This window comes from Manis javanica, chromosome X (genome assembly GCF_040802235.1).
Source record: "Manis javanica isolate MJ-LG chromosome X, MJ_LKY, whole genome shotgun sequence".
Classification (NCBI taxonomy): Eukaryota; Metazoa; Chordata; class Mammalia; order Pholidota; family Manidae; genus Manis; species Manis javanica.
Genome location: NC_133174.1, coordinates 55,268,313 through 55,286,196, shown reverse-complemented (window position 1 = coordinate 55,286,196; position 17,884 = coordinate 55,268,313). Strand labels below are relative to the sequence as shown.

The 17,884-nt window shown below is 41.2% G+C and overlaps 1 protein-coding gene across 16 annotated transcripts in view; it reads left to right on the top strand.

Moving 5' to 3' along the window:
- Positions 1–17,884, top strand: part of OPHN1 (oligophrenin 1) — a 665,513-nt gene that overhangs the window by 494,397 nt on the left and 153,232 nt on the right. For 14 of the 16 annotated variants that reach the window (XR_005061052.2, XR_005061051.2, XM_037017099.2 and 11 more), the window contains 2 exons: positions 870–920; positions 3,285–3,326. Coding sequence is in view for 14 of the 16 variants with exons in the window: in XM_037017099.2 (XP_036872994.1) it covers positions 870–920; positions 3,285–3,326 (93 nt within the window). In the remaining 2 variants the exon portion in view is untranslated. Of the gene's footprint in view, positions 1–869; positions 921–3,284; positions 3,327–4,556; positions 8,279–17,884 lie in introns of those variants that run through there. The other 2 variants (XM_037017094.2, XM_037017089.2) reach the window with 2 other exon arrangements.

The following is a 17,884-nucleotide window of genomic DNA, read 5'->3' as shown; positions in this document are numbered from 1 at the left end:
TTGAGCCTTAGTGCCTAGTAGGAAACCAATTTTTCTTAGCTGCCCTAATCTCTGTAGGGTGATAAGATTACTCTCTGTTTTCATGTTGCCTTGGCTCTGTAAATTTTTCTTACTGCCTTGTTATTGCTACTGATTTTAAAAGTAATTTAATGAATTTAAGATTTATTCATTGTACTTACGTCTTGATGCTTTTTTTTAAAGCAACGGTATGATTTTTTAAAGATCTTCCAAAATAATTCAGATTCCCAGGGAGCCTCTTTCAGGGTAGGAGGTAAGCTGGCATCCAGTAGGCCTTCCTGAGACTATGATACAAGCCAAGGAACCAGAGATAGAGATGCTACGGTGGGGTCAGAGCAGCCCGCAGGGACCAGCCTTGCTTGGCCACAGCTAGCTTGGTTGGCCTCTCCTCAGCCAGTGGCTGGGACCCCTCTCAGTATACTGCATCCTGGTGTTCCTTTCTCTTGTGTCTTGTTTTCCATAATTGTAAAATGGGGGAAACAAAAACAAAGCCTCTCCCATTTTGACTAATTAGCTAGGTGTATTTACAAAATGCCAAAAACTATACTTTGAAACCAAGGACTTGTTTCAACCGTTTCTTCCAAGAATAGCCAGGAAGGACAATATACTTAGACTATTCTGAAACAATGGGAAATAAAGGGCATCAGCCATAGCATTGGGATGCCTATAGTCTCTGAGCCATTTCACAGTCTGACACAGGTTTTTCCTCAGACACAGGTCATTTGCAAGCTAAGGCAGAGCCTGACTTTGCTGGTCCATCTGGTTCATATTCTCTTGTCCTTTCTGTTGGCCGTTGCTTCTCATTCATATTCCCGAGCAATTAATGGGACTTGTTTGGCTTCTGTTTGTAGGGTGGCTTCCAGGACCAGGTTCTTTGAAACAGCTTCCCGGAAAACAGGAAGGTAAGAGACATAGATGACAGAAGAAAAACCAGATAACTTTTTACTAAATGTGTCACAGGCATTTTGTTTACTTTCTTATATTCTTTTACTGTTTCTCTTTAGCTCTGTCTCTGTTTCTTTGTGTGTGTTTCTCCGTTTGTCCCTTTCTCTCCCCCAATTCTGTCTCTCTGTCTCTTGCCCTGTGTCTCTTTTTTTCTGACCTCTTTGTCTCTCTGTCTTTGTCACTCTGTCTCTCTATTTGTCTCTCTCACACTGATTCTTTATGTCTATCATTTTCAGTCTACTGCCTCTGTCTTTGTGTTTTCCTACTTATGTCTCCATTTCTGTCTTTGTCTCTCTGCTTCCCTATTTCTTTCTTTGATTCTTTTCCTCTCTCTCTCTCCCCATGTCTCTTTCTTTATCTTCGTATCTTTTGTCTCTTTGCCTTTTTACCTTTTTCTCCATCTCTTTCTCTCTCTGCTCCTCTCTCTCTCACTCTCTCTTCTACACACACACACACACACACACACACACACACACACACGTGCACACACACAGGACTCACATGCCAAGTAGTATTGCAAAATCTCAATGCTCACCATAGGTCTTATTTTTGGTTAATTTCCTTATTTAGACTCTGTTCTACTTTAAAAGGGCAACTGTAACATAAACAGCCTTAGAATAAATATAGTCTTATTTCAGAGGTAAAATTAGACTTAGATGACTGTTCTCAAATTGGCTGAACATATAAATCACCTAGAAAATTTTGAGGAAAGAAAGGACGAAGATTCCTACCTTTCACTCTAGACCCAGTAAGACAGAAACTTCAGGGATAAGACTTAGGAATATGTTTTTTTGTTTTGTTTTCCTTCCTTCCTTCCCTCCCTCCCTCCCTCCCTCTCTTTTTCCCTCCTTCCTTCCTACCTTGCTGCCAGTTAGTTTTTAAACTCAGGTGCTGGTACAGACTGTCCAAGGCCTATCATTTGGGACCCTTTAGACTAGAACACCTGAAGGATGGTTGCTGAGGCTTTAAGGAGTCTTCTATGAGTTTCCTCCATGCTGACTATCAGAGAATTTGAAATTGTGCTTCCTGATGGATGACAGGAGTATAAATCTTCTAGGTGGTCAGTTAAAAGCAGAACAATTCACTGTTACCAGTAGTGGAGTTGGGGTAAGTTTGACATCATCTAGTCAAAACTATGGGGCCTGACTCACCAGAACATAATTCTGCATAGCAGGCCACCCTATTTCTGCTTTGCTGCCAGCTACAGGGAGGCCCATATGAGGCCAAATTCTCCTTAGACCATAATTTACCATTTACTGTACCATAAGAGATGAAAGTAAAGGTCAAGGCCCCAGATTTTTCATGCTGATAGAGTGAAGATAAAGTTTCCATCTAGGATGTTTTTAAAGCAGGCTTAATCAAATATCCACATCGAGAAAAAAACATAAAAACAAAGAGAAAGAGAACCCAATGCTGTTAATTAAGGAGCTAATTAATTGAGCAAGACTACTTCATACTTCCTGGTGGTCCTCTTTCCCTCCCTAGGATAAGCTGTACGAGAAATAAACACCAAGGAAATGGAATGAAGTAAACTAGAATTAACAGAATGAACTGGGTGTATCTAAAGGAAACCTTTTTAGAGGAGGTTATATCTGAGCTGCAGCTTGAAAAATGAGTAGAAATACACCAAAAAATATGAAAGTTTTATCTGTAACCTTGGACACGGAACCAAGGCATTGAGAAGGAATACGTAAGAGGAATGAATAGAGTCCAGTAGAACTTTTCAGACAAGAAATCAGATCACACAAGAAGTAGGTGTAAATACAGTTCAGAAAGAAGTGAAAAACAGTGCTGAGCATATAGCTCTGAGACCAGCTGGTGTCTGGGATATTCTGGCCATACCATATGAGACTTGGTTCTCCAGGATTGTGTCTTCCCTCCAGCTTTTACCAGACAAGGCTAATTTAGGACTTATCAAAGCACATCAAGAAGTTGGGCAAGGTTGGTTTGGTCTTCAAGGCAAAGGAGGATTCATGTTTACCATGCTCTCCCTCCTTGCCCTTTTCCTAATTAAAGATAATCACAGAATGTAGTCTTTGGTCCTGGACCAATTTTTCTGGGCTCTCCTAGGCTCCTATAGTCTGGCATTCAAAAAATTGTTCTGTGCCCTGAAATATGTCTTTGTGTCTAACCTGCCAGAAAAGTAGCCCAACCTATAAGCATGGAGTTAGATGCTTTGAAACAGATGGATGATATTATTTACGCATTTTCCAAATGGTCTCTTTAGTACTGGCCTGGAAGGGTCACCTGTCCCCTTGCTTTGCTTTTTTAGTTCTGATTTCTAGAGTCTTAGTGAAATTTCTTTCTTCCTTTACCCACAGTTCTCAAGGCAGACTTCCTGGAGATGAGAGTTGAGGCCTCAGGTATGTAGTTGCCATCTCTGATTTCAAAATGTTGTATATAAAAGCCTTCTTATGGGATCTGCGTTTTTAAGGAGTGGAATACCATGTAGGTCCTGAGAATGGGAATTCCCCTCTGTGCTTCAGTTCATTATGCTATAATTACATGACTCTTAAACTTTCTACCTTCCAATTCTGAGGTTCTCTGTGTTTTTGCCTCCTTCCCCTCTTTCTTTCTCTCCCATCCAAACTACAATATAGTTTTACAAATTGCCTTTGAATCAAATTCATTAGGAGTCTTAGGCTGTTACATTTTGGACAAGTACATTCCCTACTCTGAACCTTAATTTCCCAAACTATAAAATGAAAAGATGGGGACCTTTTAACTCTGACATCCTTTGGGTCTATGAGAGGATCAGTAACCTCTCTTTTGGTGTTACAGCAGGTACCAAGAGTCTACTTTAGTAATGTGTAGAGGAACTTCATTCCTTCAGACCAAATCACTATTTCAGTCTTACACCCCTGAATCTTCTTCCTTAGTCCTTTATATTTGTCTAATGCAAAACACTTTCACATCCATTATCTCGTTTGGTCCAAATCAAATGCCAGAAATAGGGAGGATAATAAGTATTTCAAGCCAACAAATAAAGGAACTGAGGTTCAGAGGGTGTAAGTGACTTGCTAAGGTCACAGGAGTCATGGAAATCTTAGAACTTCCTTTCTCAGGAGTTCTGAGGTTTTGACTTTCAGACTTCTGGCATGACATGAACCAATATGCACATAATGAGATCCAGGTATCTGGAGAAGAGCTTTCCATGCGTTCTGCCACCTTCCTTTTCTTCCTGTCATGGCCGGGCCTCAGAGGTCCATAGGTATACAAACTCTTCCTTATCAGCCCTCTTAGAGGTAAAGTCCCAGTGAAAAGACGTTTGGAGTTATTGTAGGGCCATAATGGCAGTGGCCATGCTGCAGGGGGATAATCTCATAGGTATTAGGTTTCTGCATCCCCTGTAGATGCTTTGGGGATTAGAGTTGAGGCCAAAAGTGCACAGTTTCCAGCCCTGATTATAGCATCATCTTAAACCTGTTTCATGGGATCTGAGTTGTGAAGTCCTTTTCCTAGCCAGCCCCTATTGCTCAGAAGATTAGCTACCAATTGTATAGTTAGCGACCTAAGAGAGGCCCCACTGTTCGGTGACTCTTAAGTGCTTGAACAGTCCTAGCTAATTTCCTCCTTTCTTCTTTACCTTTCAGGTTTTAAAAGACTTGGCCTCAGGAAACCCTTTCTAGGTTCTTTAAGGATTTTCTTAAAACCCCTGTGTGCTGAGTTATTTTGTTCTGAAGAGCAGCTCCTTACTGGCCCTGCACCTTCAGGTTCTCAGATGCTATAAAATAAGAGGCACACATCCTAGATACAGGTTTATTTCTCCTTTGTATTCTGTCTTCATCCCCTCAGAAGGTCTGTCTTGAGCTCCTGTAAGACTGAATGGCTGAACCTCCCTCAAGCCAGACTCTGCAGAAACCAAGTTATCCACCCACCTGAGTTGAAGAGGGGAGCTCAGTCTTCAAATCTTCTCTGAACTTCCTTCCTATTCGAAAGGCCATTGAACTCTGACAGATTTGGGGCTAATGACTGATCTCAGAGGTTTTATCCTGAACTAAAAGCTACTTGAGTTGGGGCCATTGCTTACCTTGGAAGTAGGGGCATAGGAATGTTTGCTGAACATTGGAGAATCTTAACATGTCTCTTACTGAGGATAAGGTCCCTGGTGCCAGGTTGAAGCTCTGGCACTGCAATATATTGCCAAGAACCTGTCTGCTCCAAGGAGACTCAGGAAGCTGACCTTCCTTCTCTTGCATAACAGCTGCTTAGGACAGGTCTACAAAGCATGTTTTGCATTTTGAAGACCTGTTTTTGCAGGTCTGTTGATTATTCTCCATCTTGATTTCTCCTGACAGCTTCCTTTCCAAGCAATCAAGAATAAAACAAAAGCTGAAAACAGTTCTTTAAAAAAGGCAGACTGTGTCCTGCAGGATTTCCATTTTTTGGTCAATTGATGGGAAAAATTGTTAAGGTAGATTGAGGCCAGGCAGCTACCACTGTTGCTTCATGTTTGCCTTCTGCAGATACGTTCTTTATCTCCTGAAAGAAGCAGTTCATAACCTAGTGTTCATGGATTCAGGAACTTCATGAAGCTTCTGAAATGGTATGCAGAATTAAACAACAATGTGCCTTTTCTGGGAAGGTGGTCCATAACATTTTTCTGACTTTTAAATGGGCCTGTGACCCAATAAAGTTTAAGAACCATGGCCCTCGAGATGAAACACTTTTTATAACCCATAAAGTATTTGATTAGAAGGGCCTTTCAAAATCATTTAATCTAACTGCTTAGTTTACCATTGGGGAAACTGAGGGAGAGCAAGTTAGCAGCCATGCCCAAATGAGATCCCAGGCCCCTGAGCAACTATGCAAGGTTCTTTCTTTTACACCACACTCATCTAGTAAGAGACCTTATTATTGCTGGCTTCAGTGGTCCACATTTTGGGGTTTGGTTTTTACCCTCTTTCTTGAGCCCCACGTATTTACCACTAAGTGGAAAACTTGCAGGCATAACCTTCTGGTGTTCCTCATTTTCCATCTCCATCATTGAAAGGAACAAGAGTGCAATTGGTATAGTGAGAAGTCTGAGCAGTAGATATTTCTGATTTTTGTTTGTTGAAGGGAAGCTGCTGGAGAAACTGTCATTGTGGTCCTATGCAGAGGCCTGGGCCATAGCCTGTCTTTAGTGTCTGTGTAATTATAATGTGTGGGAGAAAGGGCTTTCCTACTTAGACCCTTCTAGTAAGGCCCTGCTAGTATACTGACTCTAGTACTGAGAAGTATAGACTTGGTTGGTGAGGGGGAGGTAAAGGAGACCGTAAAGAGATGGAGAATGGAAGAAGGGGAAGAGAGAGCGAGAGACAGAGAATGTACGCATAACTAAACCAACTCTGAGATGCCTTTGGGACAGTGTTATGGAAAGGCAATTGTCACTTTCAAGATTGAAGTCTAAGCATGGTCGCTTGGTGAGTTAATAACATGTAGGCTAAACATACTGAGAGCCTTTGTGGAAACAACTGAGTGAAAATGTGATGCCATTCGCAATGAAGACATGCCCAGCTGGCCACACCACTTTCTCAGCTCTACCCAGTTTCAAAGGCCAAGTTGCTAAGGAACCAGGAGTCAAGTGACCACCATTCTACTTGCTGCTCACCCCCAAAGGTAGCCTCTGTGAGGCTGTTGGCCTCACCCAGGATGTGCTTATTGAGCACTGGTCTCAGAGCTGTGGCCTCTATGCTCTGTCCCATTAGATGACTAACAAAAGCAAGCAGGTGTGCAGATTTTTCCCACAGAAACAGTGGCCACTGGGGCCTCGGTCCCTTTGAAGATGGTCCAGATATCTTTTCACTCTGTTTTTAATTTTCGTTTTTGGTGCGGGGAATACCACAAACACCACTACAAATATTGAAAGATTATTGAGAACCAGAGAAAGCTGCTTTGATCCCGGTGGAGTGGGTGTCCCAGAAATGTGGCCATGAGATTGCTGTGTGATCCTAGGACCGATATCAAGAGGCTGGCCTAGAGAGTTGGGACCACCAGTCTGGCTGGAGGCCATGAAGGAGTGCCTGGCTAGCTTTGACACTGCCCTGGGCTATACAAAAAGAATGCCAAAGAATGAACCTCAGCACCTCCCCTTTCACACTCTGGCTTAAAGAGCAAAATCTTCTGTGGGAATGAGACTGGCTTGGCCCAAGTTTAGTGGATGGATAGTTATTTGAAAGAGGCTATGGGAAGGGGTGATAATTGAAGAGTGGCAACTATAGGAAAGTATCTACATACTTCAGCCAGCAGGTTAGAGAAACTGGCAATGGAAGACTGTAAATCTTCCATTGACAGTGATTAACATTTATTAAGCACCTACTAAGTGCTAAGTTCCTTGCATACATTATCTCATTTATAATAATCATACAGGTAGATGCTATTCACTTTAAAGATAGAGGATTTATGGCCCAGGGCATAAAGTAACTGTCTCAAGGTCACACAAGAAGTATATAAAAGAACTGTGATTCAAGTCCAGGCCCTCAGACTCTGTACCCTCTGCTGTTTTCCCTATGCCACCCAGAAGCCACAGTACTGGAGCTGCCACGGCTCTTTGATTTATTTGCCTGCCTAACAAAATATTAAAAGGCAAGCATTTGAGGGGAAAGAGAGTATGTAGGTCTGGTTTACAGGGGAAAAAATCTGGGCTGGAAGAGACTAGTGACATCCCCATGTGCAGTCTGAGAAGTGGAAAAGGTCTTGGTGCCTTTGTAGTACTTGATGCCTTGGGATCAAATCCCTGTGAAGTTTTGCTGTGGTGATAGAAAAAGTTAAGAGATGATTTAAAATAAGAAATATTATTGATGTTTTTGTTTAATGAAAAGTGAGGAGATGGTTGTCCATCCACTGAGGGGTGAAAATCAGCATCCAATTTTAGTAATAAAATAGTGTCATGTAGAGTATTCCTAAAATAAGTGGCTATCATGGGGAAGTAACCTTCCCTTTTTAAGAAGTTCTTTGATTCTGTAATAACTAGAACAAATCACATGGCAGAAGAAGTATTTCTGTGATTAGAAAAAATTTGCCTTTGGGAGAATCTCATTCAATGATACTATTTTTAATGTAACTGCAGACAACTGACCTTGGCATATTACAAGCCCAGAAAAAGCTTCAGAAGCATTTAAAAATTGCAGAGGGAAGCAAAATACCTTGAAGAGATGTTTTTGATGGAGAAAAGCCTTTATTTGCATAGGGAAAAGAAGCACATGATACCAAGGATATTTAATAGACACTAAAAAGAATGCCTATGTGAAATACATATGTGACATCAGACAAAAGAATGCAATCCTGGCGCCTATTCTTGTGACTTTCAGTAAAGTATACAGACTGTCTAGTACTAATGGCCTCTATCTGAAATTTTGTCATGGAAATGATCTTTGAGCATATGAGGCATGAGGATGCAGCTACCACACACTGCTCATGTTGTCTTCTGCTGTTCTAAGGAAATATATGGCAGAATCTTTTTGGGAACCTAGGAATCTCAATCTGCAGTCTACTTTACACCAAACCCTTGTAGTTCTCTCAGTCCTCATGGCATCGCTGAGTGATAAATGATAGCCCCATTTTACAGATAAGGAAAGTTGAGGCTCAGGGAGATGAGAAGGATTTGCCCTAGAACATACAGCTATGGACTGATAAAATTCCAGGACTGAAAGCTACAGAGGCCTTCCTGTTTCTAATATACCACACTAACCCCACTAGTAAAGGAATTCCAGCAGTAAAAGGAGAAGATGCTTAGAAATGGGACTGATACAAACAACATCTGCAAGTTTTGCTACTCCAAATGTACATCATCAGCCTCAGCATCACCATTACCTGGGCACTTGTTAGAAATGCAGATTCTCATGTCCAATTCCAGACACCTTGAAACAAAATCTGTATTTTATTAAGATCTCCAGGAGATTTCTGTGCACATTAAAGATTGAGAAACACTGAAATAAGGCATTTGAAATAACAAAGCAAGTTGAGGAGGGAAATGTCTTGGTGAAACAAAGACCAAAAATGGTAGATAAGGCCATCTAGTATGTTTGGAGTGTTTACAAATTGTGAGCATAACTGCTAGCTTTGTAGATCGCCTTGTATTTTGATAACATATAAAGTTTTTTCACTTCAAAGAATAATGAAAATGGCTAGGGAATAAGGTGACTGAAAATTACTTGACTTTTAAATAACTGAGCATTAAAGGTAGTGAAAAGGTAACCTGGGGCAGGTGAAAGAGCTCCTTTCTGGAGCCCTGGAAGTCCAGGTTAACCTCTGTTTCTGCCTTTCTGTAATGCTAAGCAAGTCTCTGTCTCTCCCCAAGTCTCAAACTCTGTATAAATCATGCAGTCTAAAAGGGCCTTTCCAGCTTTGGCAGTCTATTATTCTCAGCTCTGGGTTTTACTAAGCCTACTTTATAATGAATCATGGACAGCTCTGCTGGGCTTTGGCTGTTAGTTTAGCATCCTCTGTTCACATAAGAAGGGGTATTCTAGAAGGAAACCGCACAGTCATGACAAAGCAACATTAACAGGAACTTCAAAGAACTGGGAAGACCATCACTCCAGTTAACCAGCTTGGAATTGGCCAGTACTTTCATGAAAGTATAACAAGTAGACCCAGCTGCTTCAAACCACATACTTGAGAATCAACTTCTGTATCCTGTATTGGACCTCCTTTGCATGATCTAATAAAATTAAAATCCAAACTCCTCTGCCTTGGGCTTTTGCAGTATAGTTTGTTCAGGATAAGAGGGGTTTATATAAAAGAAAAAACTGTTCATCCCCAATCCCACTCATCACTCCAATGATTCTAACACCCATAACTGGCTATAATGGCTATAGCCAGCTTCAACTGGCTATAATCTAACCTCTTAAAATGGAGGAACAGACTCAGAGAGGAGAAAGGGCTTGTGTAAGGCCACACACCAGAGCCACTGGCAGGAACAGGTCCTCATAGCATCACCCTGAGGTTATATTCAACTCTACTTTCTTTTGGTGAGTAGTTGACCTGAATCAAGATACCTGTTTCCAGCATCAGGGCACACACTGGGGAGTACTAATAGGCCTTCTGTCTGGGTGTTTTGTTTCCATCACATGTTCACACTCATTGCTTCAGTTGAGCCTCACACAGCTATATCATCTAGGCAGAACAGGAATGTTTACCTTCATGTTAGTGAGACTCATAGAACTGACATAACTTGACCAAGGTTACATAGGTAGGAAAAAGACTTGGATCTAGGGTTTCTAATTTCATCTATACCACACTACTTCTCTAGAAGAGAAGCAGCCCTCCAAACTTTCAGCATTTCTGGGAAATGTCAGGTGTTTTAAGTTCTTAATTGCTTCCATTCAGTTGCTTCAAAACAGACTGATTTTTTTTCCCTGTTGGAGAATATACTAAATCTTATGACTTGAAGCTCTGCAAAGCACTCTTACATCCATTATTTTGTCCTCCTAACAGCCCTATAAGGTAGGTAAGGCAAGGTATTTTGCCCCCATTTGACAGATGTACAAACTGAGCCTCAGGAGCATTGTATTTGTTTTCTATTGTTGCTTTAGCAAATGACTACAAATTTAGCACCTTAAAATGACATCTATCTATTCTTTAACAGTTTCTGTAAGTCAGAAGTTCAGTATAGTGTGGCTAGATTCTCTTCTTAGAGTCTCACTAAACTAAAAGTATCAGCTAGGGAAATAACTGTTATCTGGTACTCAAGATCCTCTTCTAAGCTCACTGGCTTTTGGCATAATTCAGTTCCTTGTTACTGTAAGGCTGAGGTTCCCATTTTTTTGACATGTGGCACCCTCCATCTTCAAGCTAACAGTGGCATGTCAAGTCCTTTTGCTTCCCCTTCTGCATCTCTCTGTCTTCCTCTTCTGCCTCTACTATTAAGGGGTCTCCTTTTACTGGTGTGATTTCATTAGGCCCACATGGATAATCCAGGATAGTCCTCCTATTTTAAAGTCAGTACTAATCTTAATCACATCTTCAACACCTCTTTTGCCATGTAATTGCAGCCCTAGAGATTAGGATATAAGATCTTCTTGGGGACCATAAAGTCACTTACAACAGGTGTGAAACAGCAGCCTAAAGAAGCCCTGCCTTTCAGCAAAAAGACACATGGTTGGCAATACCTCAATCCTGGAGAAGACAAAATGACCATTTACATGCCACCTATGTGGGTAGTTATAAACCCTCGTGTTGTTCAACTTCTCCCATCCCTCAAAAACACAGACACAATTGGGAAGCACACCAAATAATGTGGTAGCTGAAGTGAAAGGGGGGCTCTTTGGAATCTGATGGTATTCCTAGATGGCATATTGATGCTGGTGACCAATCCCTTAACTAGTCTCATACTATCCAGGAGGAGTGAGGCAGAAACAGTTTCCCCAAAGGCACAAGATGAGATGTGTAATCCCCTTATCACTTGACCAGAAGAGCTAACACCTATGTAGTGTCTATTACATGCCAAATATGCCTCTAAGTGCTTTACATGGGTTTACTGAATTTGTCCTGATAATATTACTATGAGGTAAGTGCTGGTATTTGCCCCATTTTGCAGATGAGAATCCTGAGGCACAAAATGATTACATCATTTGCCCAAGTTTCCACAGCCAGGAAATGGTGAATTATGGATTCAAACCCAGGCCATTCTCTTAACTAATTCCCTGTGGCTTCTACCAGAATTGGAAAATACTAGAGGAGAAATGGAAGCCAAGTTGATTTAAAAGTCCCTTACACTTATTTTTTCTCTTTATTCTCCTTTATTTCTCTTTTTTTAAATTAAGGTGTTATTGACATACACTCTTATGAAGGTTTCACGTGAAAAAACAATGTGGTTACTATATTTACCCATATTATCAAGTCCCCACCCATTCCCCAATGCAGTTACTCTCCATCAGTGTAGTAAGATGCCACAGATTCACTGTTTGCCTTCTCTGTGCTACACTGTTTTCCCTGTGATCCCCCACACCATGTGTACTAAACATAACACCCCTCAATCCCCTTCTCCATCCCTCCCTACCCACCCTCCTACACCCCCTCTTTGGTAACCACTAGCCCCTTCTTGGACTCTGTGAGTCTGCTGCTGTTTTGTTCCTTCAGTATTGCTTCATTCTTATACTCCACAAATGAGGGAAATCATTTCGCACTTGTCTTTCTCTGCCGGGCTTATTTCACAGAGCATAATGTCCTCCAGCTCCATCCATGTTGTTGCAAATGGTAGGATTTGTTTCTTTCTTATGGCTGAATAGTATTCCATTGTGTATATGTACCACATCTTCTTTATCCATTCATCTCCTGATGGACACTTAGGTTGCTTCCATATCTTGGCTATTGTAAAAAGTGCTACGATAAACATAGGGGTGCATATTTCTTTTTGAATCTGAAAAGTTGTATTCTTTGGGTAAATTCCAAGGAGTGGGATTCCTGGGTCAAATGGTATTTCTATTTTTAGTGTTTTGAGGAACCTCCATATTACTTTCCACAATGGTTGAACTAGCTTACATTCCCACTAGCAGTGTAAGAGGGTTCCCCTTTCTCTACATCCTCGCCAGCGTTTGTTGTTCTTAGTCTTTTCGATGTTGGCCATCCTTACTGGTGTGAGGTAATATCTCATTGTGGTTTTAATTTACATTTCCCTGATGATTAGTGATGTGGAGCATCTTTTCATGTGTCTGTTGGCCATCTGAATTTTGTATTTGGAGAATTGTCTCTTCATATCCTCTGCCCATTTTTTAATCAGGTTATTTGCTTTTTGGGTGTTGAGGTGTGTGAGTTCTTTATATATTTTGGATATTAACTCCTTGGTGGATATGTCATTTACAAATATATTCTCCCATAAAAGTCCTTTACACTTTTGATACTCGAAGCTTGCCCTCAGAATCATAGCATTCTCATAACATAAGCACAGCTGAGCTTTCTGAGGAAGTCTGTTAAATTTAGGCTTGCTGGATTTAGTGGGGTCAGTGGAGTGCAAAGTGTAAGTGCCCTGCCTTTTCCCAGAGACTAGAAGAAGAGGAGACTGTAAGTCCAGGTAGATGGGTTCAAAATGGGTTGGCTCCAGGAATACCCTCTCCAGAGCAGAATTCTCACTTGGGAGCCTCCCCGTGAGATAGGGGATATCCCTATTTTGATGTGCATTCAAGTTGTATCACATCTGCTGAACCCTGGTGAAGCCTATTTCCGAAAGACTCAGGCCCTCAGAATGTCCAAAAAAGGGGCTTGAAATTAAGACTCTGAAATAATGGCTTTTCTGGTCATAGAGAACAGATCTAGGCAGTGGCCTTCTCTATGCCTGCCCTTTCCCAGCCCTTGGAAAGCCTGTGGGAACCAACTTTCCACTAGTATTGTTAGCATAGATTTATTCCTCTGGCTCCTGCTTCATCAGCTACTGTCACTTAGGTCATATGATGCTGGCAGGTACCTTCCCAGAGCCATCAGGATGAGGTAGGTGGGATGTGGACAACGTCAGTACTAACTATGCCTCACCTCTTCTCCACCTCTACTACCATTTTGCAGGACTCATAGTTCTTTCTCCCTTCTGGGGCTGAGAGCTAGGATTCAATAGAGATTGAGTTCCTCTGTTGCTGCCTGACTTCTTTGCTACTTTGCACTTTTATACTGAATTTCTCATTTAGCTCATAACAATTCTGGATGATACAGTGTTATCCTAATTTTAGATATGAAGAAACCAAACTCTATGAGGTTAAATAACTTACTTCACTCAGAAGGTGCTGCTAAGGTTTGGTGCTAAGTGTGTCTAACACCAAAAATACTGCTTTTCTCCCCTCACAACATAACTATTGGGCATTTGAGAGTGTGTTCAATTAGTCAGAAGCATAAGGCTTATGGAAGTCTTAGAGAATAAAGAAGATGTACAAATCATGTTCAATGTCCTATGATCTCTGGCTGGGCAAAGGGTAATAGCCAGTGCCCAGGCCATGGTGATGGAAAGCATATCTGTGCAGCCAGGGTCTCCATGGTGGTCATCAGCTTTTCCCCAATCACACATGTCTTCCCTAGGAAGTGGAAACCATATTTTCCTCCCTGCCTGCCCCAGACTTTCAGGAAACCCTAAGACATCTGTACATGATATATATCTTCCTCATTTCTGGGTCAAGGAGATATGGCCCTGGAGCCACCTTATTGCACTTGCTAAGTTATTATCAATGTGAAGGGATCTGAAAACCCTATGTAGCTTTTTTTGTTGAGGCAGATAAGTGCTGTTTCCACATGTGTGGCAAAGTTTCCAGTTCTCCAGAAGACTATATCCATTCTTGCTATCATCTTAGCAGCTGTCTCCATATCTGAAGGTAGAAGGGAGATCAGAGAGAGCTGGCCAAGGAACATCCAGCTTCAATGAGGGAGTAAGAGAAGTGGCACAGAAATTCATAAGACACAGATACCATGTACTTTCTCTGTCAGACTTCCCAAGATTTGCATGTTATGTTGGCTCGGTTAATAACTAGCCTTTCTCAAGCTTCAAGAGAAAAGCTGGTTTCCTTGTAGAAGAGTCTTTCTCGTGAGTTAGTTCCTTTTCCTTTCCAGGTCTGAAAATGGAAGAATTAGAGATTTTGAAGGGAGAGAAAGGGCTCTACATTTACTTAACAAATATATGACATTGCCTCTGTTGGACACTGTTCCCAGTGCTTTACAAATATGAATGCATGTAATCCTCACAGCAGCCCTATAAAGTAGATATTATTATTCCTACTTTAAAGATGAAGAAACTTAGAATCAGAAAGGTTAAGTGATTTGTCCATGGTCATATAGCTAAGAAGGAGTGAAGCCAGAATTGAAAATAAAATTCCCAATTCTGAAGTTTCAAATACTGCTACGCTGCCCACATGACACAATAGCAAAGCATATGGCCTTTGGAAGTCAGGCAGAGTCTGGATTCCAATGCGTATTCTGACACTTGCAAGTTATCTTATGCCCTGTGAAGTCATTTTCCCTCATTAAGCCTTCGTTTCCTCACCTATAACACGAGGTTGATGACACATGCTTCTCAGGGTTGTAGTGAGGAACCAATGGAAAGTGCTTAGCCTAGAGTAGGTGTTCCTAGTTAGTTCCTCTTTCCTATATTCCTAACATTTGGTGCCAAATTATGATTTGGTATCCAGACACACTAGCAAATTCAACATAGCCTGTGCCAGTGCTAAGCTAGCACTTGGTTGCACTATGGGTGGCATTCATTCCTACTGGGGTGCCAGATTTCCACAGAAAGAACTAATGCAGCTGGCATTTCTAAAGATGGAATTATACTAGAATTAATTATACGTACAGTTCTTTTCTCTGCCCAGACATTGTGAAGATATGGCCAGCAGGAGGGACATTTGCAGGAAATGAAGACATTATCCCCTAAGAAGCCCCATTCACATCCCTGCATGTACTCCATAAGTCTTCCACCAGCACCTTTAGTTAATGGATGGGCCAGTGGGCTAAGTTGGAGATGCCTGCTTACCCCATACATGTATAATGTCCTATGGCTGAACAATACCCTACAAGTCATGTAGATCAATTCACCATCAAACTGGGTGTAGTGAAGCACCCAAACTCTACACTCAGATAGGCATGGGTTCAAATCCTGCCTCTTCCATTCATTAGCAATCAAGTGTGAAAGTTACTTCTATTTTATGAGCTTTAGTTTTTTCACTTGTAAAATTGACATCAATTAGGGTTCACATTCAAAGGTTGTGGGGATCCAACAACATAATGAACATAAAGTATCTGACACATAGAAAATGTTCAGTAAATAGTAGCTATCAATTCTGGCATTATCTGTGCAACACATTAACAAAACTCAGGAGTTCCCCATTGCCAACAAAATTGGTTTGTAAAGGCTCTTCATGACCGTTTCATATTCTTCCTGTCTCTCCTCACTTCACCCACAGTCACATACTTTACATACTGTGAAAACTATACCAATGATGTTCTATATTTATAATGGTCCTGCAGGAAATAAAATTCACAAGTTTCAGAAATGGGGGCATGGTTAGGGGTACCAAGATATTGTGAAGCTCTCAGGGTCTTTGGAGGGATGAAGCAATGGGACAGTGTTACTGGAGCACAGTGAAAGCTAGAGCTTTGAAGTCCCTAGTAAGAGCTGTAATCAGGGAAGATTGAAGTCATTGTCAGAAATAAGACCTAAAGCAGGGAAGAAGTGGAGAAGGAATATACTTTTTACTCCTCCCACTCTTGATCTGCCAGTGCCTCCACTTAACCAAACCCAGCCAGTAGACAAGTTAATACAGTCCACAGGGTTGCCTCTTGGGACACAGAGGAAGGAAGAGTAAGGCAGAGAATGGATTTCGGGGTGGTAGATGATAGGCAGAGAATAACTAATAAGCTCAGTTTTCCTCCCCCTTTGCCTTTCACATCTGGTTACCTAAAACCATAATGACTTCTGTCAACAGATTAAATACCTGTGCATTTTAAGGCATTGCTCCAATAGCATATCCACAAGAAAGCCTTCTCCATTTCACTATAGTCATTCCTTCTCCTGTCATACTTATTCTAGCACTGATAATACTATTAGTGTAAATATGTTATATTAGGTTGTAACTATGTGTAATTTTGCCTGGCTTCCTGAATAGACAATGAACTGCTTGCAGGGGCCTAGTATTATTCAACTCTGCACTCCAAGCTCAGAGTCCAGGATCTGGCTCAGATGCACCTCACTGATTTGGGTTAAACTGAACTGATCATCTCCAACCTAAAAGCTTTATCATGGGACAGTGTTTTCAAGATATCCAGAAACCAAGTTAATTTTCATTACCATCCTCTAGGCCCCTATCGCTGGAAGCAGTCTTTTCTAACCAGCTAGATGCTGTGAAACAAGCAGCTTTCCTTAGCATTAGCTTCATTTGAAAGCTTCACAGAAACTGTTTCTTGACATTTACCAAAAGCTTTTAAAACCAATTTTCTCCAAGAGAAAATTTCCAATACCTGTCATTTGACAAATTATAGGAAAAGCAAAGTGCTCTGAAAGAGGCACTTACATTTTCCACCAAGTACTGAATGTTGCTTTAGACCTCACCTGGAGTTCTTAACCCAACCTAGGGAGCAAACGAAGGGTAGTGGGTTTAGCAGGCAGTGGTGAAAAAACATCAGCTTAAGTAGGCTTCAGATGGGTGCAGTACTCTTGGGGAAACTACAGAGTGCCTTCAGGCCCATCAGCCATTCCATTTTAGGATGATGACTAACCAGTATGGAATAGAAGAAACAAAAAAGTACAAGGTTATTTCCTATGAGATGCTTTACATCTGTTGTCAACATGGGTAAAGACTGATGGACTGCTCTTAGATCAGGTCAGAGTCAAGGGTTACTTCCTTTAAAAATGTTCCAACTCAAATTTTTTCAGCTCATCTTGACTTAATTCTCCTTCCTGCCAGTGCTCCCAACACTTTCTGAGTCTGCATCAGCTTCCATGAAGAGAAGTGTAAAAAGAATGCTATGAAGTTAGGCTCTAGCTTTGCCACTCATTTGCTGTGGGACTGAAGTCCTTTTCTCTGGACCTCAGTTTCAATATTTGAAAACATGGGAAAAAATGACAGTTCTGAAATAAACCTAATAAAATGAAATTGGAGAAAAAGAAGAAGAGATCAATAAATCCGCTAAGCAGGAATTAAGGCTGCAGAGACAATGTGATGTTTGAATTGGGCTAAATATGCTAGGCATGTAGTTCAGGATGGAGATGGCAGGTTGAAGGTCTAGTAGGTTACTTAATTCAGATGCAGGGGATGTGTAGGGTTCATGGAGGAGACAGACAGGAGATGAGACTTGAAAGGAAACTTTAGGCCTGACTGTGAAAGGCCTTGAATGCTTGTAGGCCACTGAAGCTTAAGAACCAGGAACATGACCTAGTTACTGTAGAGGCATTGTTCTTAAATGTTTTGGCCTCAGGACCATGTTATACTATTAAAAATTATTGAGGACCTCAAACAGTTTTATTTTTGTG